We start from the raw sequence: 27,074 nt of genomic DNA on the forward strand, positions 1-27,074 counted from the left end.
CAGTGATCACTCCCTGCAAGTTGTGCATGACACTTCTAGTATTTGAGAATTAGCAGGATATTGGCGCATAAATGTGATCCATCAAGACCAAAGCGATAATAGGGAGAGGTTTACTCAGTCCATGGTATGAACTGAGACTTTGTCGTTCGCCATTACTCAGTTTTCAAGTGGCCATATCTTTATAAAAGACACAGAACTCCAACTACTCCTTTATTTTATATTTCTGGACAAAACAAACAACTCGTAATGACATTAGAAAGTGAACAATACTAATTAATAAAGGACTACAACTTGTCACTGTCGCCAAGTAGCTAATTGTTTACCTTAAAACAAGTAAAAAACTCTGGCCGCCCTCTAGACAAAGACATCTTTGTTTCATTTGCTTGACTAAAAATAATTGCTTTTTAAGTCGATGGATGCGCTATCCTTTCATTTGGTCATTCATGAGCTGCTTGTTTACCCAAAACCTTATAATTTATTTCCATTCAGACAGTTTGTTTCTTCACCACACCTCATCCATGGCACTTGTGAGAGCAACTCAACAAACCTCCTCTTCTAATACTTCTCGATCTTGTCGTTATCACGTGTTCCTCAGTTTCAGAGGTGAAGACACTCGCAAGACTTTCACTGACCACCTCTTCACAGCCTTGGTCAATGCCGGATTTCACACTTTCCGAGACGACGATGAGCTGGAGAGAGGAGAAGATATTAAGCCCGAACTCCAGAAAGCAATCAAACACTCAAGAACTTCTGTTATTGTGTTTTCGAAAGACTACGCGTCGTCCAGATGGTGCCTTGACGAGCTTGTGATGATCCTTGAACGCAAGAGGACCTCACCTGACTATGTCGTTTTACCTGTCTTCTACGACGTGAATCCATCCCATTTGCGGAAGCAGACAGGAAGTCTTGCAAGGGCATTTGCTAGACACCAAAAATCTCAACCCCCGAAGAAGGTGAAGGCATGGAAGGACGCACTTGCAGAGGTTGCAGATCTGGCAGGGATGGTCTTACAAAATCAAGCTGATGGGTAATCTCTTTCCTACCACTTCTTTTATTTACAGATCTGGCAGGGAGATTTAATATGATTTACAAAATCAGTCGAGAGGATATATTTTTTTTTGCACACTCACTCCTAAAACTAAATATAATTCCTTCGGACGGGTTATTAATGGAGATTTAATATGATTTTTCTCTATCAGGGTGTGATAACTAAAATTAGAAAAATGGAAGCTCAAATTTGAACATAGGTACAAATTGATTATAAAAAAAAGGTGTACATTCGTGGATTTTAGTTACGAAGCGTACTACAAAATATGCATGAAGCATCAAGCTCATTTTAAAAACTCCCAAATTTTCAATATCAAATCCGAAGAAAGTTTTGATGCCTAATCCATGAAAATCAAAATGGAACACAAATTTACAATTCCATAAGAATGTTTTTCAGAAACCCCAAGCTCATTTTAAGCAAATCAAGCAAATCTGAAAGTTGGGTTTTTCAAATGAGAACATGTGCAAAAATTGATGGAAAAAATCAACTTAGTTTACGGATTGTACTATTGCAAGGATTTTTGAATTCTTTTTTCATTTGGATTGCAACTTTTCAGACACGAGTCAAAGTTTATCAACAAGATTGTTCAAGTGATAGGAGAAAAACTAAGGCGTAAACCCCTAAGTGTTCCCCACATTATGATCGGAATGCATTCTCGAGTCAACAAACTTAATTTATGGTTACAAGATGGATCAGATGATGTCGGCATACTTGTAATTTATGGCATGAGTGGAATAGGGAAGACAACCATTGCAAAGTCTGTTTATAATACAAACTTTAGAAGATTTGATGCAAGCAGCTTCCTTGAAAACATTAGAGAAATTTCACAACTGCCCAATGGCCTAGTTCAAATACAAATGCAACTTCTTTCGGATATTTTGTATGGGAGAAAAGTAAAAATACACAGTGTTAGCAAGGGAATGACTGAGATAAAAGATGCGATAAGCTCTAAAAGGGTTTTTCTTGTTCTCGACGATGTGGATCATATTAGCCAATTAGATGCGCTGCTTGGGATGAAAGATCAGTTTTGTCAAGGAAGTAAAATCATCATAACAACTAGACGTGCAAGATTGTTAAAGGCTCATCAAAGTACTAAGATGCATGCAGTTCAAACTTTGGATAGCAAAGAATCATTGGAGCTCTTAAGTTGGCACGCTTTTGGCCGAGACCATCCCATTGAAGATTACATAGAATATTCGGAGAAGCTAGTCGATCATTGCGGAGGACTTCCATTAGCTCTTCAAGTTATAGGTTCTTCGTTGTTGGGGGAAAGTATAGATGTATGGAAAAGTGCACTGGAGAAGTTAGAAGCCATTCCAAATGGTGAAATAGTAAATAAACTAAGAGTAAGCTATGACTCTTTGCAAGATGACCATGACCGAAATTTATTCCTCCACATTGCTTGTTTCTTTATCGGAAAGGACAAAGACTACATTGTTAACATACTAGATGGATGTGATTTCTATACAATTGTTGGCATTCAAAATCTCATCGATAGATGTTTGGTGAGTATTGTTGGTAAGGAGGTGCAGATGCATGACATGATCTGTCGAATGGGAAGAGAAATTGTTCGCCTAGAATCAGAGAAGCCTTGGAAGCGTAGTAGAGTGTGGCAACATAAGGATGCTTTCAATATCTTGACAAAAAAGAATGTAAGAAAAATGTCGTATATGCACACATATATGTTTTTCATATGTAAATATTTTTCAAATGTTTTCCCCTTTCTTCTGTAGGGTACATATTCAATTGAAGGCCTTGTCCTCGACATGCACATGCTCCCTAGAAACAGTCACATAAACTCAACGGAGATAGTCTTGGAAACCAATGCATTTGCAAGGATGCGTGAACTAAAACTACTCCATCTTAATCATGTACAACTCGATGGATCTTATGCAGAATTTTGTACAAGATTAAGATGGTTGTGTTGGAATAAGTTTCCTTTGGATTCTATACCCACAGATTTTCCTTTGGGGAGCCTGGTTGTTCTTGAAATGCAATATAGCCGCTTGAGTCAAGTCTTCAAAGGAACAAAAGTATGTTACTCTACGCTTTTCAATTTTCCCTTTCATTTGGCTTTTAGTTTCGTAAAAATATATATATATCTATAACAAGTAACTCCCCACAATTTTTTTCTTATGTTCATTTTTTCCCCTACAGCGTCTTTCATCATTGAAGATCCTTGATCTCAGCCATTCTCATTCACTTACAGAAATCACCAACTTCTCATTTTGCCCAAATCTAGAGAAATTGATTCTTGTAGATTGTGAAAGACTGGTTGATGTCAATGAATCCATTGGGAACCTTGAGAGACTTGTGTACTTGACTATGAAGGATTGCAAAAATATTAGGATGCTTCCAGAGAACATGATTATGCTAAAATCACTTGAAACACTTATTATATCTGGTTGCACAAATCTTAATAGGTTATCAATTGAGATATTAAGGAACATGGAATCTCTGAAAGTGCTTAAGATAGATGAAATCCAGATAACTCAAGTATGGCGAGGAAGAAGTTTAGGTATCTGGAGTTCTTTACCATGCTCTTTAGTAAATTTAAGTGTTTGGGGGTGCAATCTTTCGAATGACAACTTTCCTAGGGATTTTAGTAATCTATCTTCACTGCGAAGACTAAACGTAGGGAATAATCCAATTTGTAGCCTGCCAAATTGCATCCAAGGTTTAACAAGGCTCGATAAACTCTCTTTTGAGAAGTGTACAAGGCTCAAATCGCTTGTGGGTTTACCAAAACATGGTCACTTGCGTATCGTAGATTGCATATCATTGGAAAAAATAACGTATCAATCCTCTTCATACTTCACACTTTCTTTATCAGAAGGTGGCAACTACAACCTAGTTGAGTGGGAGTACAGGTACAAACCCATTGGTAGAGTTGATGCAGAAATGATCAACCTCTTGGGATTGTGCAACTTGTTGGAATCAATGGCACCCATTTGGATGCGCGAACCATCTTCTCTTTCAATGGTTTATTTGAATCCTACCGTACGTCCCGTCCGGGTACTCTCTCTCTCTCTCTCTCTCTCTCTAATGATCACAGGAAATGGTTGACTAATATTGTCATTTCCATTGCATATATATATAGGGATGGTATGAGGAAGGTATATTCAGCACATTTTTTGGTGGGAATGAGGTTCCAGGCCAATTCAGCCATAAAAGTAGAGGGTCCTCAATATCTTTTACTGTGCCTTTGCTTGATAATCACAGAATTAATGGCTTGAACGTCTGTGCTGTCTATGCGAGTTCTAGCTCTCAATTTCTTTACAATTATTGGGATGGTATTGAAGGTATTGCTGGGCATATGATTACTAGAGTCAGAAATAAGAGCAAGGGTCTGAAGTGGTACTCTTTACCAGAACACTTTGGTGTTCCAGATGGACAACACATTACATGGTTAAGCCACTGGAAGTTTAAGGATGAGCACTTAGAAGGTGGCGATCAAGTGGTGGTTTCAGTACGTATGGCACATTGCTTTCAGGTAAAGGAGTTGGGGATCCAGTTTGTGCACGTGGAACAAGAGAGTCATAATCTGATGACATTGATGAGTACCATTTATCCTAATGATCCATGTGAGATTCCCAGCGCAGAATACTTGTTCAATGATGAAGATATAGGAGGTGTGTTGTTTATTGACGCATTTGATGATTTTACTCCAATTATTTCCAAAACAAACTAAATTATAAGAATAAAAATTAAAAGACCCCTAATAAATTATTGACGCATTTGATGATCCATATTTCATTTGAAAAATAATTTAAATTGGGATTTTATGTTATTTTTGTATGTTTTTCAGACAATGAAGAAGAGCAACAGGATGATCGCTCAATTGCAGCCCCCACAGGCAGTAATAACTGCAGCAGCTGCCTCCATGGCTGGAAAGTGCTCATCACCGCAGCTTGCAACCTCACGCTCTCTCTCTCACGCAGACAGAAGCAACAGTCAGAAAGCCGTGGCTGAATTATTTGTACATCTCAACTCAACAGCTGGTTAATTGCCCGACAGAGTGGCTTTCTCCCTTTATATATATATACATCCAATGTATTCGTTTCATAGCATCAAATACATCTTCTATTGAACCAATAATTGGCAACTGTCCAATTCAGATCTTCACTGTGATTTACAACAAAGCTATGCGTTCAGAAGACGAGGCTAACATTGCAAAAATTGGTATGGAATGGATTACAGAAATATCAGGACAACATACTCAAATCATTTAAATAACAGACAAAATTTCAGAGCCTGGATCCAAAGGCCTATACACTATACTACAGAAGCTCGTTTCTTGTTCTTCAACCCAAACAAATTATTGAGGTCTGGAACCATAGTTGGAAGGGTCATAGGCTCCGGAGCCATGAAATTTACTATCTTCTCGTGAACATTATACCTGCAACAGCATATTTATTAATTTCCAAAACAAATCATAGCAGGTCCACATAGGGAAGCAAAGAATTAACCTATACTGATACCTTATCTTGCGACTCTTAGAGGCTCGTCTGTCCACAATCTTCCTCTTCTTAGTATGCAACTTTTTCAGAGAATAAAAGGCCGTCTCTGTGGATAACCAAATAGTGGAAAATCAGAATCATTAAATAATATGCTGGCAATAACAGGAAACAACTATGCCAGACCGCTCCATTTTGAACGTTCTAGCAACTTGAATAATAGAGTTGAGGATCGACTAAGTTCCAAACCCACCATAACAGAGAAAATGCAGTGACCTTATTGACTTTGACCACTTGGGGAGATACAATATTAAACAATTGAAAATGCACGAATTTTTCAATGCAATTTGATTGCATTTGTTGTTTTAAACTACAGGAACTCTTAAAGATTGGGTATAACCATATAAGCGCACATTTAAAAGATTCATGTATGAAGTATAGGATGCCCCAATAGCTTTACCAGATGATGCTGGGTCAATTGTCTCAAAAAATTCTTTCAGTAATTGCTGGTAAAACTCGGAGTCGTCTAAAAGTTCTGGGTCGCCATCAGCTTGTGCACCAGCATCACATTGTGTCTCCTAACAGAGTAAAGGAATAAAATTAATCAATTTGTGCAAATAGAAACATAACTTTCATGACAAATCAAGGAGGAAATTAATGCAAACCACACAAGCACATCAAAGTGGCAAACGAAGCAAAATATTAATTAAAAGATACAATTAAGGCTAATGACGCATGATGAGTACTAAAAAAACTAACAGCCCTCACACACACAGATGGCATGGTTCATTCGTATATAGCAGTCAAAGGAACAAACTCATGAAGTAGAACTGGGGCCATGTGAAGAAAATTGAAGAAAACACCCCAAACAACCCAAAAATTGTTCAAACAATTTATAAACTGGCACCCATCCAACACAATAGATGTGTACCTCATTTGCGACATGGGAAAAATTTAAAATCCATGGGACATTAAATTGCGATGTAATCTACAGATGGGTCCTCAAATTAGCATAGCATTAGTGAAGCCAATTATATTCAGAAGAGTAGGATTACCTCTCCCTTTGGAGTATTCTCCCCCTCAGGAACCTGCCCATCCATATGTCAGGTATTAATTACTAGATGTACAAAATTAAGAAAAACCTATCTTGTTATGATGTTATAAATGAAGCACAATTCTGTCTGAGCATGCCCATGCAACCTTGGGAACTCAATTTAGAGGGAAGTTTTAATATCTTACAGTGCCAAATACACCAACTGCCGATCGCCTCATCTGCATCTGCTTAACCATTCTGCTTGGATCTCTCATATAAGAAGCAACTTGTTCACTGATATTCTGCAATTGGAAAGGAAAATTCATTCCTATTGAATATCTGGCGAAGCATGGCTATAAGTCTACTCATAGGTCGATTACAAAGTTCGATCATAGGGCCAAACCTGATTAAAAGCATGCAGCTTGCTTTTAATAGCAGCAGCACCTGTGGTCACCTGTGTCTTCCTCTGCCATTTGTCTATTGATTTGTTTCTAAAAGTAGCTATGCTACAAGATACAACATGAAAGGTCTTAGTTAGACAAAGTTACCCCTATAGAATGAATTGCATTAAAATCTTTTAATGCACACAATAATGAAATGTTGAACATAGTAGAACAAAATGCCACAAAACATGCAAGGGAACTAGTCGCACCATGACTGCTAGTATAAGATTTTTGATAGTAGAATTTCACACAAGTATAATTACATCTCAGTGTATACATATGTCGCCATAGAATTTTTAAGGAAGATAAATGCATTTCATGGTCCTTTGCCAGCCCCTTTCGCAAACATACTAATATACTCCACTTCCATAAGTTGAATTCAAAATATCAACCAACTTTAAATACTATTGTTTGGTACATCTCATCTGTAACAGTTAATGAGGTATTAATTGTCAACTACCTAATAAAAAAATATAAAAATTATATACACTATAGGATTGAGTTAGAGAAAAAAATACTAAGATACTTGAATCTACCATTTAATAGAAATTCCAAAAGAAAACAGGGATAAGAATTTCAAGTTTCTTTTTGCTGCTCTAAATGGATCAGCCAGGTATTGCATGAACTCAAAATTTAATATATTCAGTTTTACACAAGTTCAGATCGATTTCAATAAAACAAGAGCATATGCAGAGTATGATCCTTCTTCTCAAATTATCTAGAATATGATCCGAGTACCTTGAAAGCAACTGAGAAATCCGTGACCAATCCTCATCACCATCAGCATCAATGTTATTAGATGATTCTGAATGCTTTGACCGAGCAGATTTACCTTAAGAACAGGAAACATATTAGGACAAGCAATAAATGTACACATGCAGTATGAAGTTGATGAAAGTGAAAATAGCCCAAAAGCCGGATTTGTTTGGCTTAATCGGACTAAAGTGATGTTACCTTGAAGGCTATAATCAAATTCAAAAAGTGTCTAAATTTTGTTAGAGACAACTATTTTTTCATACCAACAGGACCACTCTGAATTTCACACCTAATAGGCTCTAAAACCATTAGCTATTAGGCTGACTCGAACTCGATCAGAACTCAGCGCAAACGTCACTCCAGTTCAGCTGACCCAAAGCTGAAGGGCAAAGATTTAGATTTGAAAATTGAGCTGGTTCAAGCTCAAGCTCAATGCTTTGCATTTTGGACTGAGCTTGGGAAAGGACTGAGCTTGGGAAATGGCAGAGCCCACTCCAACCACTTGGCTACAGTTCCCTATCATTTCTATGTCTTTCCCCCACTGCAATCAATTAAGTTGAATAAGCACTCCCAGCAGAACAATTGTATTAGATTTCTCCACAATGAGCTATTCCACCTGTACGTAGACAACTGGTAGTATACTTTGATCGTGGCCTATAGCTATCCGTTAAACTATTAATTGTATTGTGGGTTATAGCATTCCTCTCAATTGACACCCTTAGTAGTAACTAGCTTAGTACCAACATAATCTGACTAATTATAGTGAATAATTATTGCAAGGGAAGTTCTCAAATTTGTGGAACACCACAATCATATAAAAGGGAGGAAACTTGAAGCATTTCCTTAAAGTTCGATTTGATCATATCTAACTCTATCTTAGCTAATTGTAGGTTTATAAGTTAAACACTCTTTAGTACGAGGCACAAAATGGCTATTAAAAACTTCAACCGCAGAAAACAGAATACACCAAGCATTGCAAAACCTTTCGCATATTGGCAATTGTTAACAGAAAATGGTAGTTTATCCACACCAATGTAGAGGGCCAATTTGCATTACAAAATAAATACAATAGTATGATGAATGTAGTTTATACATACTATCTGTTGCTTGAACAATGGATGGGTTCTTTTCAAGTAAAGCCTGTAACAAGAAAAGTAACATGATGTTGATAAATGTTAGTATACACAGATGGCAAAATTAGCAAAACCATAATAATGTATAAGTTACTTAACATATTACTACAAGCTACGAAGGTAACCACCAAGTAGACATTATAATTTTGTATAACGGTCATACCTCTTCTAGTTCCACTAGAGAATCCAAAGTTCTCTTTGATGAGTTAAATAGATCCGAATATGCTGCTTTGACACCCTCATGTGAATCACAAAATAAAGACCTAACTGGCTCCTGCAGATAACCTCTCAAGTATGAACATAATATTTAACATGACAAAAAGCTAGGAAAATGGGAAAAGGAAAACTGCTGAAACAGACCTGTGGTAATCTATTTGAACTTGAGAATGCTTTCTGAAGCAAGAATCGGAACTCAAGAGTCTTGTCCCAAAGAGCCTTCCGACAAAAGTAAAAAAAAAAATAGCATAGAAACAAGGGTAAGAATGAAGAACAATCAGATTATACTTCGCTATATAAATCCTTTTGTCAACTTTAAGGTGACACATAAAAAGAAGCATTAAATAAGGAACAATAATTTCACATTGACGAATAAAACATATTTTGTGGAAATTATAAGAGACATTATTTGCAAACACACCTTTTGGTTCTTCACTGCTTGACCTTTAAGAAGATCTTCATCCTTGTGACGCTTTAGATTCTTTAAAATATCTCTGCATGGAAAGAAAAAAAAAACGAAGGACAAAATTAACTTCATATGTTAGCTGAAGTATGTATGTTCTTCTGTTGTTTATCAAGAACAGACAAATTGCATACACATACAACTGAATAACCCTGATACAGGACTAAATACCATTTTTCACTAGGATTTGCTTATGAATGCATGTTCCTGTTGGTTTGTCCTTTTACAATAACAAAATTAAATAATTACTGAAACTTAGCCTAGAGCTAAGATGAACATAGCACCAGTATTCAATTTCTATAGATACGGTCACAAACTATGTAATTTATTTAGTGACTTCTTCAGCATAATACTAAATTTCCTCAAACCTGATATTCCCCCAACTTTCATATTATTTAGGTGCTGCATGAAAATGCAACTTTATGCAATATTATAGCGTTACAATGGTTTGAAATTTGAGACAGAACATCAATGTAATTAACAGTAGCATATACTCACACATACCAATATAGTATGTCTTAATTCGAATTAAGCATAACAAACTTAAAAAGTAAAAACAAAAATAAAATGCTTGTCAACAGAAGTCTCTTACTGCTCCTGATCACGAAGACTCATGTATTCTTTCTCAAGTTCTTCTATCTCAGCATCCTTATTATCATCTTGCCCATCACCATTTTCCTCTTCCCCCTCCCCCTCTTCTTCTTCTTCATCTTCTGATTCTTCTTCATCCTCATCCTCTTCATCTTCTGATTCTTCTTTCTCCTCCTGATCATCATCAAAGTCATCCTCTTCCTGCTCCATCTACATAACAATCATCAATTAACAACACAACCACCCAAAATGATTACCAAAACCCAATAACAGAATATAGATACAAACTAACCATTAGCTCGTCACTGTTTACATCGTCATCATCCTCAAACTCACTGTCACTGTCACGAGCCTTTCTCTTCTGCTTTGAAGGTACCCCCATTTTTCTGACTTCTGAGCCCCTACGAGTTCCAAAACCTAAATATTTAAGCAACCAATTCCTATAAATTTTGGGTATTCATATAATTACTTCCACAAAAGTTTTAGCTTTAATGGGACATACAATCTCATTGCAAATACGCAACCAATTCAGAAATCCTAAATTCTAAAGTTAACGAATTTTCCTTGTCTCAGCTAAGAAACCAAACAAATGCAACAGAGAGGGAGAAAGAAACCCTAACCTTTCGAAGGTGAAAGAATAAGAAAGACGGCGAAGAAATACGGCGACAGTTGAGAGAGAGGCAGAGAAGTCTGAGACGCCGTGGGTTTTGGGGGTTTAAGCTTTCATAGAGGCTAGTATTTAGTTTGGGCTTTAAGTGGAGGTTTGGGCCCATTTATAATGGATGTAGGTCCAGATTCAGCATTCTCTCTTTTTTAAATTATTTCATTTTAAAAACTTGATTTTAGTATTTTAAAAACTGATTTTTATAATTTATTATTCTAAAATGGACTTTTATGGTTTTTATAAATTCAGAGAAAACAAATTAAGATAAATATCGAGTAACTGTACGTTGGTTTTTTTTTTTTTTTAATACAAATGATAATCTAATCTAAAAAAAGAGAGGGTTTCTCACACTGATCCGGATTCTCTGCTCAGATTTTCTCTTACTTTAGTTCTTCGAATGTCACCTCATTAAAATTGAAGTTAAGGACTATAAATTGGACACATCTAACTGTAAAATAAAAACCCAATTTACTCTTAATTAAAAATGATTAAGAAACCCTAACTTAACGTCTCTGGAAGTTTTTTTTTTTTTTTTTTTTTTTTTTTTTCCCTTCTTCCTTCTCTACACGTCTGCCCCCACCCCCAAAATCTTATCGCTCATCTCTCTTCTTCTACAGAAAGTGGAATCGGTGGAAGTTAAACACATATACATATTATTGAAAGGAAAAAAAATAGCTTGGGCTGTCTTGCAAACTCAGAAACAACAGGAGCAAACTAATACCTTTTTAACTTTAACTTGCATAACTCGCATCAATTCATTCCAAATCAGTGTTTTCAAAGGCATACCTTCGCGCGCGTCGTAGCGAGGCGGCAGGAAATCGCCTGAGGTGGTCGGCTGTTTCGCAAGTTGCGCGTTTAGAGCAGTGAGGCGTGGGAAGGCGTGAGAAGGCTCTGCAAGGCGTGGCCAGGCAGATGAGGTGCTGCAACCCTAAACCCTGTGTATTCTCCAAGCGGCGCGAGGAAGAAGAAGAGTTCGTGTGAATTTTTTTAGGGTTGTATGAATCGACGTCGTTTCACTTTCAGCCCTTTTAAAACTGAGGTTACTTAAATGAAACGCACGTTCAGTTTTTTTTTATTGCGTTTTTTCTAATTAATTAATATATTAAGTTAATACACGCTGTGTATTCTATATATCAATTGGAGATTCTACTTCAATTTCTTGCCTTTAGTTTGGAGTAGGTCGCTGTGTATGTACTCAATAAGAATTACCTTTTTTGTTAATATTAACACATGGACCTTTATATATAGGGAGCTTCACTGATATACCCAAAATGGGTGCTGAAATTATAAAAAAACCTCATATGGAAAACACTTTATAAACACACCCAAAACCCATTTATTAAATAACAAATTAGTGTTGAAGTTCCTATATATTACAAGGCTGCCATTGATAAGCCCAACAGAAAAAAAAAAACTCAAAAAACACCCAAAATCAACCCAGCCCAAATTTATAAACAAGCCCAAACATTTTAACCTCTAGAAAATCGTAACTTTTGTCCAAAAAAAAAACAGTAACTCAACCTCCAGCACGTGCTTTTATTAACTTCTCTGCAAAACGTCACTTCGTTCACCTTCATCAAAGCGTCCTCATCTTCAATCAGACAGAAACTCCATAACCACCACCAAGCACCAAGAACAAATACGACACAGTGACCTTCGCTTTCAAAACCAAGAGAAAAGTTCAGAGAACGATTTCAACACGAAAACGCATCAAAGGTAAGACATTCAACACCGAACTTACTGTAATGTTGATAAATTTATATAAAGTTCCATTCTAGGGTAATAACAGCATTTTAGATTCGAATCAAAGACAAAATCTTGAAACTATATTGGATTTCATTATTGCACTGACTGCTTACTATCATTATTTTAGTCGCTAGTTCACTGAAATTTCTGATTAATGACTGTAAAGTTCCAATACAGGGTATTAACACTGATTGTTTCCTCTGAAATCCTATTTCTGAAGAATGTCTACCACTGTAAAGTTCCAGTATAGGGTATTAATAATGCTTGTTTCCTCTAAAATCATATTTGTAATGCATGTCTACCACTGTATAGTTCCAGTATGTGGTAATAACACTAGTAGACGTGCATTAGAAATAGGATTTCATAGAAAATAAGCAGCGTTATTACCCTATACTGGAACTTTACAGTGGTAGACGTGCATTAGAAATAGGATTTCATAGCAAACAAGCAGTGTTATTACCCTAGACTGGAACTTAATAGTGGTAGGCGTGCATTAGAAATAGGATTTCATAGCAAACAAGCAGTGTTATTACCATATACTGGAACTTTACAGTGGTAGACGTGCATTAGAAATAGGATTTCATAGCAAACAAGCAGTGTTAATACCCTATACTGGAACTTTACAGTGGTAGACATGCATTAGAAATAGGATTTCATAGCAAACAAGCAGTGTTAATACCCTATACTGGAACTTTACAGTGGTAGACATGCTTTAGAACTAGGATTTCATAGCAAACAAGCAGTGTTAATACCCTATACTGGAACTTTATAGTGGTAGACATGCATTAGAAATAGGATTTCATAGCAAACAAGCAGTGTTATTACCCTATGCTGGAACTTTACAGAGGTAGACATGCATTAGAAATAAAATTTCATAGCAAACAAGCAGTGTTATTACCCTATACTGGAACTTTACAGTGATAAAGTTCCAATATAGGGTAATAACACTGTGAGATCACCATGAAATCACCATACAAACTAAGTCGTTGAATTTAAAACGTTCATAAGCCAAACACAAACAGAAAACACAACGATTCATACAATAAACACTAGAAAAATACTGAAATGGGAAATCATCATAAGAATAAACTGTGAAAATACGTACATTAGATGTGTTACTGATGAGCTCACGGAGAAAGATCTCCTTGTTGCTGTAATAGGTGTTGATGATCAAACTCAGAAGCTGGTTGATCTCATGGATCAGGACTCGAGTTCACCTCCTGAGTTGTAAAACGACGTTGCCGAGGTCGGCGTATCCAGCTTTTCAAAGAAGAGCTTCTTCAATGGCGACCGCAGAGAGGAAGACGAAGCGGCAGCCCCTCTGGATCTGGAAGTATCATTGTAGTCGGCATCAGCGAATAGGAGATCATGGTTGCAAATCGGGAACACTGGACGGATCTGGCCATTTTGGAATATATCGTCGGTGGAAATTGGCGATCCGTCGAGATTGGTGCAGGTGAAAGAGAAATCGTCTTCATCTTCGTTCTTCTCGCAATCACCACCGGCGTTGGCGTTCTGAAAGCCTTCGTCCGGCAATTGACACCTCAAATCCGCGAGCTTAACCATTAGCTATGTTCATATCTAAAAAAAATGGAAATTAGCACCAAATTCAACGAAGAAACTGAAATCGAGTCAAAATTCAAGTAAATTAAGCAAAAACCAAAAGGATAATAACGAATTGAAACAGATGGAACAAACCTGAAAAGGAAATGGAGGCATCGGCGGCGAGAACATGTGTGAGGCCATCGACGTAACGGAGATTGTCGTCGGTCTTGTGTTGGTCCATGGCTCTGAGACTGTTTGGTTTACTTTGAAGGCAGAGAGAGGGAAGAAGGGAGAGAACAGAGGAGAGATGAGGGTTTGAAGGTAAGACAACCTTCAACCTTTCCTGCTCGTGAATCGAACGAAAACATGAGAAAATGACGCCGATGAGGCCACTGGTGATGAAATTGAGGATTGAAAATTCTAAATGGAGAAGAGAAATTGAAAGTGAAATGAGCGAAGAGGAAGACGACAAACCTACGTCTTGAAAGAAGAGCCGATAAGAGCGTTGGCTAGAGCACCGAAAGGATTGGCGGAAGAAGATGAGCTTGGAACCGCACAAGCTACTCCACCAGTCATGAGCTCGCGCATCGTCATGGTCGATGTTCTTCTTCTTCTTCTCATTCCTCTTCAATCCACAAAGTAATTGTTATTAAATAAATGATAAAAAAGAATAATTTTTAAATCAGCTAGTTGGGTTGAGATTTGAGAAAAAGTAGCAATTGGTCTTCTCGGGATACCAACTTTTATGGCTTCCAGGTTGTTTTTTGTTTTATTTTTCGCATGCTTTTATGGATTCAACGTTTCTCAAAGAAGGTGAGCTGGCGATCATGGGTTTTCCTCTATACTTTATGCTAAAAGGGTAAAATCAGAATACAATATAAGTTAATAGGACAGCTGTCAATTTTTGGGTGTTTTTTGGGTGTGTTTATGGGTTTTAAATGATGTAGGGTTTATTTATAATACTAGTGTTAAGAATGGGTATATAACTAAATTTCTATTATATATACTAGCCTCTCTGCACGCGCTTCCGCGCCTGCGAGAGGTTTTTTTAAGAAATTTTTAAATTTATTTTAGAATTAAAAAAGATCATGGGTAATTGTGTTCCATAAAAATAGGATCTATTATCTGATTTTTCTTTTAATTTTAATTTTTTAATATGAAAAAATATGAACTTACCATATTATCCTCATTTAATTAATAATTTCAATTCTTAATGTTTGCATTAACCAAGAGCATTTTCTGGTATTTTGAATGTTTCACCATTCTCTACCTTTTGCTTTATATATACTAGCCTCTGTGCACGCGCCTATGAGAGGCTTTTTAAAAAAAAATTAAATTTATTTTGAATTAAAAAAGATAATGGGTAGTTGTGTTCCATAAAAATAGCATCCTTTATTTGAATTTTCTTTTTCTTTTAATTTTTTTAAATATGAAAAAGTGTGAATTGACCATATTATCCTCATTTAATTAATAATTTCAATTCTTAATGTTTGCATTAACCAAGGGCATTTTCTGGTATTTTGAATGTTTCACCATTCTCTGCCTTTTGCTTTATATATAGAGATTTTTTTTTTTTGTTGTATAGTACAACAATAATTTCTACATAGACCTATATATATAGAAAAATTGTTATGGTTTAATAAGAATTAGTTGTACAGTTTAATTATATTGTATTATTTATAAATTTTATAATTAATTAATTAATGTTCAAAAGGCATACGCCTCAGTGCTTCAAGGCTTACGCCTCGTATAGCATGACTAAAACGCCTTACATCAACGCCTCGCCTTTCAAAATATTGTTCCAAATTACACAACTGGCAAATGCTAAATAATTCAGCAAATTAGGTGATGTGGGATATGATGATTGTACCCAATGCAATTAACTTCTCTCAAATGTACAATTATCGGGAGCACATGCTCCATTTCGTTGCTGAGAAATCACAACCCCCAAACCAGATGAGATTCAAATTCCAAACTTTAGTTTCTCTTCCGGAATTTCTCAACAACTGAACATGGCATTTGAATGAGGAACAAAATGCAATAACAAAACCTCGCAAACAAAAAGTGGAATTGTCTCTCTTCATCATTTGTGGGCATAAATTCCCTGTTTTTTCTTTGAAAACTTAGAGTTTACTTCTATATTTTCTTTACATGACTTATGTTCTTTCTCACTCTAGGTTTTCAATTATTTGGCTAAACTTAATGATTTAATTTCCTATGCCCTTGGAGCTAGTTTCTTATTTATTCGATGTGTCATAGGATTCTTGTTATGTTCATACTCTTCTTGGTAAGAATGTTTTTGTGTTCTAAGATTGGAGAAAGAAAAGATTGATGAGCGATGCAAACATGCAAAGCAGGAAGAAGGAAAAAATAAAATTCCAGCGACCTTAAGTTTAGGTGTTAGTCAAGTTATGGTTTTTTAATCATTTTTAATTAGGAGTAAATTAGAGTTTTATTTTACAGTCAATGTGTCCAATTTATATCCCTTAGATTAAATTTTAATGATGTGACATATGAAGAACAAAAGTAAAGCAGATCATGGCAGAGAAAATCAGAGCAAAGGATCCGGGTCCTTCTCACGTACACCTTATTGCAAGGTGTCATTGGATTTGTAAATCAAAGCACTTTTCGATTGGGCTAAACCCCAGTGGCGTACATTGGTTACATTGGTTGTTTTAATTTGTAAGATTTTTATTGTTTATTATTTAATTGAAAATATTATGCTTTTACTATTTCATCCCTTAATATGTATATATAGGCAACATGATCATTGGTACGTAATTGAACAAAAGAGATTATACAAAATTTTGAATGTAAGACTTTGAAGCCAAAAATTCAACGATTTTCTTTTGAGAGCTATTATTTGCATTCTAAAAAGTTCATCGACACTCTGAAAATTATAATTTCTCTTATATATATATATTTTTATAACAAATAAGCGCAGAATAACTTTTTCAAAATGCCAATAATAATTCAACATGATGACTGCCCTTTTTTTGGGGAGTACTATGATTATGTGTTACATAAAGACTTGAATAACTAACTCCAACATCCAAATTCTTAAAATCCAACACTACCACACGTGCAATGATCACCCCACCCTATCATTATGGTATTATAGCTGGATTTTGAGTAGCAATGCATGTGATCCCACATGCACACGTGTGTCTTGCTGGAGCTTTGTTCCTTGCATTTTTCGTAGGTTAACTTAAAGAACAATTCTTGCACCTCATGCCTCAATATCCTTCTACAAATTCTACTTTTTCCACCCAATATGCTTGCTTACACTGTACTCTTTGGGAGAGTATTTTAAAAAGTAGAAATAAAGGGGCATGCAACAATCTGATTAAAGTGTACTTTTGACAGAAATCTTGTTCAATATTTTTGTAAAAACGGAGTTGAGGGAGAGCAATATAAAAGATGAGTACTGTATGGGGTGGGTTGTGAGTTGTGTGATATGAGAAACGAGAAATTCGAATTTAAAACTTCTTTCAACATTAGAAAAAGGAATGTCATTAAACTAATAAGAGTTAGTTGATCTTATACAACTGAGAGAAACTTTTAATCATGATAACCAGTTGAAATTAAAAATTAGTTTTTTTAACTTAAATTTTAATAAAGTTATAGGGCGTGTATAGATTCAATATCCACATGAATTTGAATAAAATAACTAAGAATGCGAATGGCATGACATGTCGGTCCTATGATGATTATCATCAACATCTAGAGATCGATGCTTTATTTAATTAATATGTTAAATAAGTAGCATCTTAATTACTTGGGACAAACAAAATTAAAAGAGAAGAAACAAAACAACAACAATTTCGGATGAAAAACAAAGACAAAAGAAGAGATATACACTACATGGGTAATGGATGGATTTGTCGGGTTGTTAGTGCAATCCATAATTGGAGGATGCACACGTGTGACAGCTAATACACACGTGGGAAGATCTTAATCATGGCCGACCAAAACCCTCATGTGCTAATCCTAATGCTTAAAAATTTCATGCCCAACTTGGTTTACTAAATTATTAATATGAAAATTGGGGATATGGATGCTGTTGATGAGACAAGCGCGTGCATGATACTGCTGGATGAGGGCGTGGGTATAATGAGCTTGGAAATAAAGAAAACTAGAGAGAGTATCCAATGATTGAGAGAAATGCGTGTCTGGTTAGGGAGAGACCAAAGTGACACGCACGAGTGCAATAATGGGGCCACGTGGTGATGAGAGGCATGTTGGTGCACGTGAAGCTCTCCCCACGTGATTTCACTCTATCCCACCCCTTTAGCCAAGGCAAAAGACAAAGGCAAGTATCAGACTAAATTAAGAAAAAAAAAGGCAGAGGCAAGTAAATGGCCTTTGTGGTTAAGTGCTAGTAATAACTCATAGTGGTCTTGGGTTCGAAGGTTGGTACCACATTCTCTACAAAAACCTGAAAAAAGGCAAGGACAAGTAAGTGCGGTTGCTGTTCATGTAAATAGTATCCTAGCTTCTTTTTTTTCCACCTATTACCATGGCAACCTAAGAACAAATACTATTCATATGAGATTAATTTTGTTTAAACGTATGAGATTAATAAATAAAAAGGGAGTTGATTTTTCCACTCATCTTTTCTCCACTTACACTCCATTATATATCTATATATATAAAGCATAAGGCAGAGAATGGTGAAACATTCAAAATACCAGAAAATGCCCTTGGTTAATGCAAACATGAAGAACTGAAATTATTAATTAAATGAGGATAATATGGTAAATTCACACTTTTTCATATTACAAAAAAATTAAAAGAAAAATCAGATAATGGATCCTCTTTTTATGGAACACAACCACCCATTATCTTTTTTAATTCTAAATTTTTTTTTTAAATTTTAAAAGCCTCTCGCAGGCGCGGAAGCGCATGCGAAGAGGCTAGTTTTTAATAAATTTAATAAATTTTGTTCTTTTTTGTTTCTTTTCTTTTCTATTCTACCCTTATCATACATCACTTTAATATTATTTCTTCTTCTTTTTTTTTACTTCATTTTTCAAAATCAAATTTTTAAAAAAAGAAAGAAAAAAAACTCAACCCCTCCTATTTTTCAAAATTTATATCCCATGTAAATTAACTAGGCATACAACAAAGCAAGCTTTGGCCACCTATAAGCTATGCATTGTCTTCTATTGGATTGATTAATCCATTATCCACATATGCCAATTAATGCACCATTATTTCTTTCTTTTGGATTGATTAATTACTTTTTACCTTAGCTAGCTAATTTCCAAACCACTGATTCATTTGAATCATCAACTCAATATAAATTATTAAATTTTGAAAAATGATTTTTTTTTTTTTTAAAGAACAAAGTGAGGGTGAGGGTGAGGGCAAGGGTGAGGGGGAGTTGCAGGGGCAATATATCGGGAATGCTAATGGATTTTTGGTTTTTAGCCTTACTTCTTACACGATGAAAGGAAAAAAATATATTAAAAAATTAGTGCAAGTTGGAAAATAAAGTAAAAAGTTAAAGAAATAATATAAAAGTGAAGTACGATTTACAAAGAAAGGGTAAGGATAGAATAGTAAAGATAAAGAACAAAAAAAAAACATAATTTATTAAATGAGATTTTAAAAAAAGGGTGTGTAAATTGAGAAAATGGTTATAGGAAAATCACCTCCCATAAAAAATTGCTAGGTATTTTATAAAAAAAAATCTGAAATTTTTTGTATTTTTTAAGAATTTTTTCCAATTTTTTTCTTCGTTGACGTAGCGCGCTCAAACAGCAGTTCGAGCTGATCTTGCCTTCAGGCCTGCCTAGTCTTGGTGGAGCCCACCTCTTGCCCGGGCTGGATTTGCTTGGTGGGATGTGTTTTGCCAGTCCAGAGAGCCTTTTGCCATGGAAAAAGGAACCACTGAAAGTGCTCTAATTAAAGTTTCATTTTTGTTATAAACTTATTCTTTTAAAATAAAAATAATACCAAAAGACACATAGGATTGTAAATATAAATCACATTCCCTTAACGTTTTACTCATTACTATTAAACATGTTAACACAAGTAATGTATAATGAGTTCTTTCCCTTCTCTTTCTGTTCCTTCTTTTATTGTTTTTGTTTTTTGTTTTGGGTAAATGAATAACAATTTCCTTATGGTGACTTTATCTTAGTCATGTTCAAATCTGAGTCCATCATTATATTCGTTTAGCTAATTTCTCAGTCCAATCATCACCCAAACCCTCCCTAAATCCAATTTGTATTGGTCTTTAATGATCGATAGGATATTGTTGGCGTGACTTGTGGACCATTGACTTTCTTTCCTTGCATACCAAGGATTCCCATTATAATTGTAATTGATTTACTTTATTTTTTGATTTCCTACTGTAAATAGACTTAAGAATTTATTATTTACTTGGCCACTAAGGCTCCGTTATATTATAAATATGACCTCATACAAGGAGATGAATATACAGAAAATTCCCACAAATAAATATTATCTCATAGTTCTCATAGTTTAGCATGGTATCAGAGCAACGATCTTGAGATTGCTGACTCTAGTTTCAAACCTTAGCCGCTGCGATGAGGGTTGAAAAGATCACTACCGATTCCTCATTTCCTTCTAAACCAACCATAGCTGAGTTGAGTGCGAGCTGGCTCAGCTCCTAAAGATGCATACTCAGACCTCAAACTTGATCCTGAATCAGGATCCTATCCTGATGACCATTCACCCTGACGTCGACGACGACCCCAACCTCGACTCCGACAACGACTTTGACAACGATTTCCTATGAAGCCTCCACTACACAAATTGACATCAATCAAGTTGGATGGCACCAACTATGCCTTATGGTCACAAGTTGTCAAGATGTATATCTCCAACAAAGACAAATTGGGATATATTAATGAAGATCTTCCACCACCTTTTTGTTTGTGCCTGATAAATCACGGCCATAAGCTGGCCGAAGGAGCCCCTTCTCTCGGCCCTGGCACTTGTTCGTAAAAAATGAAACGCAGCGTTTCGCCAGGGTACTTCGCCTTCCTAAAGACAAAAGAAGAAATGCTAAGGCATGATCATCTCGGCCTCAAGCGCAGGCCGAGGCCGAGGCCGAACAAAATCGCGGTCGGAAATATTAAAGTCAGATCATCACGTGATAGCAGGGACCCAGGCTTCATTTAATGAAGTAGTGCATGTTTAATGCAGCAAACCCACTGACCACAAAGAAGCATTTAATGCATGAGGGAAGGTGGGAAGTGACTGAAGTCAGGATTTGGTGATGAGGATCAGAGTGATTAGACGTGGACATTCTCACAAGAATTCTGACAGCCTGAGATATTGGTTCACCAGCTATCCAGGCCATAAATGCGTCTCCACGGCCAGAAGCTCAGAACCCACGATCAAGAGCGGCGGCCGAGATTCACCGGGATTTCTGGGGTCACACCACCATACTTCACGATCCCAAATGTCGATTGGACTGCCCACTTGCTCCAATCCAACTCCACCATGCGGATTTTTAGCCTCGATTACTCCTCCAGAGACTCTTCCTATAAATACAAGACTCGAGCTACATTCAAAAGGTTCAACACCAAAACAAAGCCTCCCACGGAGCAACTTATTTTTTCCTGTAATGCACTTTCAATATCTTTACTTGCTTTCCTAGGAGAAGTGTTAGATTTTAAGGAAAATCCATTCATCAATATATCATACGACCCTTGATTTTCAAGGCGCCGGAGCACCATCCTTGTTGTTCGTTCACTCACCCCATATATCACACGACCATCGCTCCCTGAGCAGCGCGCCGGAGCACCGCCTAAAACCCACCACCAACACCATCACTCAACGGCCTTGTAGTTCAGGCCGTGAATCTAACAGCCGAGACCAGTTCCTCTCTCGGCTACAATCGTTTGATTAGGAAGACAGTTCAAACAGGCGCACCACTTATCCATCCAACACTCATCAACACATCGACGCACGGTAGACCGTGCTGGCACGCCCGCGCACAACTGCACCGCATCCAAAAGTAGAAAACTGCGTGTTAACGCACATCCCCTCGGCCCGGAACTCCAGGCCGTGAGATTTGCGCGGCAGACACTTTTACAACTGCTCTGACGTTTCCTCGATGGCGAACCGAAAACTCAATTGTGAAAGGATGGCTCATCAATTCTCTAGAGAAGAGCTTGATTAACAATTTCATTCGCTTTCCGATGACAAAAGCAGTATGGGATGCAATTGCTACGACCTACTATGATGGTGCTGACACCTCTTAGGTGTATGATCTGAAACGATGATTCTCCCGTATTTGATAAGCTGGTGGCTCGATTGAAACCTACTACAATACTCTCCAAAGCTTGTGGAGAGAGATTGATTTCCGTTGTCCCAATATGATGTAGTATGAATGTGATATCAAGCACTATAATGATATTATGTAGGAAGATCGAGTTTACATCTTTTTGGATGGCCTAGATGACCGCCTTGATAAGGCATGAAGCGATATTCTTCAGATGACTCTTCCTATGTTTGCAATGAAGACGTTCGATAAATTGTAATGATGGGTTCGTCCACACCCACTGGCGCCGGTTTTACTACAAAGAATGCTCCTCGATCTGTCCAAATGGTCGAGCTGGATAGTCCCAGAGTTCCTCTACTGACTCACCTTCAGATTCAATCGTATGCTATTGCTCATGGTGCACCACCTAGTAAAGTCATTCCATCTTCTCGTCCCAAGGCTTTGACTGATGACAGTGGTTTCACCCACTGTGGCAACCCCAAGCATACCCGCGAACACTGCTTTAAGTTGAATGGTTATCCCGAATTGTGGGAAGAACTACATGCTCGAAAGCTCAGAGACGCTGCCAGTGGTTTCGGACATGCTGCGCTTGTCTCTATAGGACCTCAGGTGGACTCTAATGATGGCTTCGAGCCTCCCGATAACTCAGGTAACTGTGGTTATGTATTTCATACTTCTAATCTAAGTGACTCTATTGGTTGGATAATTGAGTATGACGCCACTAATCATATGACCTTTGATCCGAATGATTTTTTGAGCACCAGTCAACCAAGACGAATCATCATTTTTTGAGCGCCATGAATGCTAGATTGCACACCTGTGGACACTCATATTGTTCATAATCATTATCTTGGAGAATACCTAGATCAAGTTCCAAGTAACAAAAAAAAAAAAAAAAAAAAAAAAAAACCAAAGGTTAGTGGGAAGATTGATCTACATGTTACATACTCAACCATACATTTTTTATGTGATGAGTGTCATCAGTCAATTTATGCATTCTCCAAGTGAAGACCAACATGAATGCAGTTCTTCGGATATTTAGATATTTAAACTCTGCACCAGGAAAATGACTTATGTTCTCAAAATATGGCCATTCGAATATTGATGGTTATTCAGATGCAGATTAGGCAAGTAGTGTAACAGATAGAAGATCCACATCGAGTTAATTCACATCCGTGGGAGGTCATTTGGTGACATGGAGGAGCAAGAAACATAAGGTAGTAGTTTTATCCAGTGCAGAAGCCGAGTTCAGAGGCATGACTAAAGGAATTTGTGAGTTCCTTTGGTTAAGGAAGTTGCTTACTAAACTTGGGTATAAACCTACGTCCACAATGAATCTCTTTTATGATAACAAGGCTGCTATAGCTATTGCACATAATCCGGTTCAACATGATAGCACTAAATATGTTGAGTTGGATCAACACTTCATCAAACAAAAGTTTGAGGCTAAAGTGATTCAGTTTCCTTTCGTGAAGTCCGAGGATCAATTGGCGGATATTTTGACAAATGCAATTTTCAGTAGAGCGTTCCACAATTCATTGGATCAGTTGGGCATTAGTGACATCTATGCATCAACGTGAGGGGGAGTGTTGGTGTGACTTGTAGACCATTGACTTTCTTTCCTTGCATACCAAGGATTCCCATTATAATTAGTAATTCCTAATTTCCTACTGTGCTTATTTAGGCTTATGTGTTGTTTTAGTGTTTTGGTTTGCTTTGAGTTTGTGGGCTTGGACATCATGCTTAATTTAGTAATGTGGGCTTTGTAGTTTTTTTTTTTTTTTTTTTTGGTGCTAATGGCAAAACACCCCTTAAGTGTTTGGGGTCATTCTCAATTTGAGCATCGGGGTTTCAATTTCATCAATTTAAACCCCCAATGTTTTAAGATTCGATCAATTTACACATTATGTTACTTTGACCATCTAGTCTTATGTTAAATGGATGACGTGGCAAGTGAGGGACTCACTTTTGTGCTGATTTGTCAATAAAAATAAAAATAAAATTCTTAAAATAATAAAACATTAGGATTATTTTTTTAAAATACTAATATTTTTTAAGTATAGCTTAAAAAAAACTCCCTCTCTCCCAGCCACCTCATCTGACCCACAGATTCGCCCTTCCTCGACCCACTCTTTCCTTCTCTCCTCCTCTTCCTCCTCTTCCTCCCTCTTCCCTAGTGGCGAAGCTAGGATTTCATGTGTTTGGGGGCCTCTCACAAAATATAAATGAGCTCACAAGATGTCAAAATATCAAAAATCATATTGTCTATATTGTCTATTCATTAGAATCATAATTATCCTCGACGAGTTTTCATATTTTGAAAATCATACTTTGATTTTCTTTTGAAAAATCTTTCCATAACTGAAACACATATATGGACTAAATTTAAATTGAAACAATTATGAACATTTTCTCAAACTTATAAATTGAAAAAAATTGGGCATTCAATTCAAAGCAATATATTAATCAAGCCAATAGAGAATTATATATGTATAGAAATTTATAAAATAAAATAAAAAATTCATCAACACAAGTTCACAATTGCATTAAAGGGATAAACAATTACATACTATGTAAGAAAAGTTACAAGGGATAGACAAATACATACTTGGAGTTGAATAGCAAGTTACCAAATATCTCCAAAGCCTTTCCCCTTTGGTAATCTACACATAAATTGAAAGACCCATTAAAATCAATAGAAATAAAAAAACTTGATGATATAATTAGAATTTGAGAAGTAAAAAAACTCGCAAGTAGCTGGCCGATCTTATTTCTGCCCCAAGAAAATAGAAAAATGTTTAGGTTTATTGATTTTTACAAGAAGGAAATATATAATTATAATAATAATTCTAATCCTTTTGGGAATGGGTAGTGTATGGTTGTAGAAAATTTGGCTGGCTAGTAGGGCCCGTGTGGTAATGTAGTTTTGGCTGCATAGTACTTTGGGATGTTGGGTATGACCCATGTGGTAAATGACTTTTAGCTTAGAGGAAATTGGGCTGCATACTAGTACTTTTTAAAAAAAATAATAAAATTTTAGTGCGAGCAGTGACTACATAGGTCCCCACATGCCTCCGCCCCTGCTCTCCCCCTCTTTTCGTCAACAGCTCAACAACCATGAGATTCTTGACTATTAAGTGTTAGAGGAATGCTAGCAACCTTCTCTTTTGGACCTTCTCCCTTCTCTTCATGACATGTGTCACTTTCTCTACACTTAAAACAATGTATGTTTTGTTTTCCAAAATTACCCTTGTTAAATGCATTGGACAAACTAACTTTTGTTTCCACCTTGTTAAAAAATTAAAAGAGAATTTTAAAATCTTCCACAAAATTAACGTCAATTTTTTTGTTTTTAATTAAAAAAATTCTATTTACTACTCTATTTTTGGTGAGGGAAGGGAGAATGGGTTTTGGGGTATGGAAATGAAGGAGGAGAGTGAGAAGTACAGTGCACGGTGGGGTTTTGGATTGGGAGGAATGGTGATGATTGGGCAGGGATGGGGGCCGTTGTTTTGGGAAAAAACTTGCCTGCACCGGGGATAGGGCTACAGTCCTATCCCCCTCCAATCGCAGCCCGCCACGTGTCCAATTTTGTCAGAAAATGGACAAGTGGCGGGCTGCGATTGGAGGGGGATAGGACTGTAGCCCTATCCCCGGTGCAGGTAAGTCTCTCTCGTTGTTTTGGCCAAGGGAGGGGACTGAGAGATGCTGATATATATATATTATTCTCTTATCCGGATGTCCGCACGTTATTATCGTGCGGATCCTATTGTAAACAGGCAGGAAAACAGAGAGGGGTAGTACAAAATACACTGCGTCCGCACGATAATAACGTCCGGATGTCCGCATAAGAGAATTTCTGTATATATATATATATATATATATATATATATATATATATATATGCTGCAATGGGTTTGGGTTTTCTTTTTTCTTTTTCTTTTTTTCTTTTAACTTTTTTTAATCAATTAGAATGTTCATTATTTTTTAAAAATATTTATCTGTATTTTTTTAAAAAAAATTCCATAATTTTTAACTGTTTTATTGTAAAACTTATTTTTGGAACCAAAAAAAGATTTTTTTTAGGGAAGTATACTTCGTTTTTATTTTCAAATATTTATTTAATTGAACTTTTAATGTTTATTTTTTAAATTTAATTGTTTAAGTTAAGTTGTAAATTGAAGGAAATATAAAGTTAATACATCTAATAAGGGTAAATTTGGGAACAAAAGATATATTGTCTAAATGCATTAATGTCATTGTTTTAAGTGTAGAGAAAATGACACATGTCATGTGAAGAAGGGAGAAGGCCCAAAAGAGAAGGTTAGAGAGAAGGTTGCTAGAATAGCAATTCGAGCATTCACCCTTTCGTTGTACAGACTAAACCACCCGATATCCACCTACAACCCATTCCACGCCGACTCCTTAAGCATCACCGGTGAAAAGTGCAAATTGTCACCGATGGTGTACTAGTACATTGGAAACATAGAAGCCTCGTATAATGTTGCATAAGTATGTATGCTCTATTTAATAATTTAAGCTTGTCTTCAAATTGTAAACGTGGAGATGTTGGTTCCTTTGTGGATTGGGGAAAGACAGAAGGCGTACACCTCATCACTTGATGTAGATTTATAGGAGGTTGTTCAAAAGAATTTCAACATTGCATTACAAACTTACCTATGTTACATAAATTTAGGGGGAGACAAAATGCTTGTA

General features: G+C 36.4%; 2 protein-coding genes across 6 annotated transcripts; one reads left to right on the forward strand and one right to left on the reverse strand.

The window, feature by feature from the left end:
- Positions 1–377: 377 nt before the first annotated feature.
- On the forward strand, positions 378–5,210 carry LOC110771185 (disease resistance protein RPV1-like). The gene is made up of 6 exons (XM_088248784.1): positions 378–1,027; positions 1,605–2,700; positions 2,782–3,081; positions 3,206–4,063; positions 4,149–4,680; positions 4,857–5,210. Exons 1-6 carry the CDS (start codon positions 417–419, stop codon positions 5,018–5,020), a joined length of 3,561 nt encoding a protein of 1,186 aa, XP_088104910.1. The 5' UTR covers positions 378–416; the 3' UTR covers positions 5,021–5,210.
- On the reverse strand, positions 5,105–11,826 carry LOC110747192 (uncharacterized). 5 transcript variants are annotated; one of them, XM_088248785.1, is made up of 14 exons: positions 11,591–11,824; positions 10,433–10,541; positions 10,142–10,350; positions 9,508–9,580; positions 9,231–9,305; positions 9,034–9,144; positions 8,835–8,877; positions 7,720–7,813; positions 6,942–7,044; positions 6,745–6,840; positions 6,561–6,593; positions 5,966–6,083; positions 5,530–5,614; positions 5,105–5,447 (listed from the first exon to the last, which is right to left on the reverse strand). In XM_088248785.1, exons 2-14 carry the CDS (start codon positions 10,520–10,522, stop codon positions 5,324–5,326), a joined length of 1,254 nt encoding a protein of 417 aa, XP_088104911.1. In that variant the 5' UTR covers positions 10,523–10,541; positions 11,591–11,824; the 3' UTR covers positions 5,105–5,323. The 5 variants fall into 5 exon arrangements, with proteins under 5 accessions (XP_088104911.1, XP_088104912.1, XP_088104914.1 ...); XM_088248786.1 differs by having other exon boundaries at positions 10,433–10,557; XM_088248788.1 differs by lacking the exon at positions 11,591–11,824 and adding an exon at positions 10,761–11,013.
- Positions 11,827–27,074: the final 15,248 nt, after the last annotated feature.

Source organism: Prunus avium, chromosome 2 (genome assembly GCF_965620075.1).
Source record: "Prunus avium chromosome 2, drPruAviu1.hap1.1, whole genome shotgun sequence".
NCBI classification, from domain to species: domain Eukaryota; kingdom Viridiplantae; phylum Streptophyta; class Magnoliopsida; order Rosales; family Rosaceae; genus Prunus; species Prunus avium.

Bases quoted from the DNA above. Each gene is read 5' to 3' on its own strand.
- LOC110771185 (XM_088248784.1), top strand. From the start codon at position 417: ATGCGCTATCCTTTCATTTGGTCATTCATGAGCTGCTTGTTTACCCAA. The intron at 1,028-1,604 runs GTAATCTCTTTC...GCAACTTTTCAG, and splicing joins TTACAAAATCAAGCTGATGG to ACACGAGTCAAAGTTTATCA. The intron at 3,082-3,205 runs GTATGTTACTCT...TTTCCCCTACAG, and splicing joins AAGTCTTCAAAGGAACAAAA to CGTCTTTCATCATTGAAGAT.
- LOC110747192 (XM_088248785.1), bottom strand. From the start codon at position 10,522: ATGGGGGTACCTTCAAAGCAGAAGAGAAAGGCTCGTGACAGTGACAGT. The intron at 9,581-10,141 runs GTAAGAGACTTC...CTTTCCATGCAG, and splicing joins AGTCTTCGTGATCAGGAGCA to AGATATTTTAAAGAATCTAA. The intron at 8,878-9,033 runs GTATGACCGTTA...TTCTTGTTACAG, and splicing joins CTCTAGTGGAACTAGAAGAG to GCTTTACTTGAAAAGAACCC.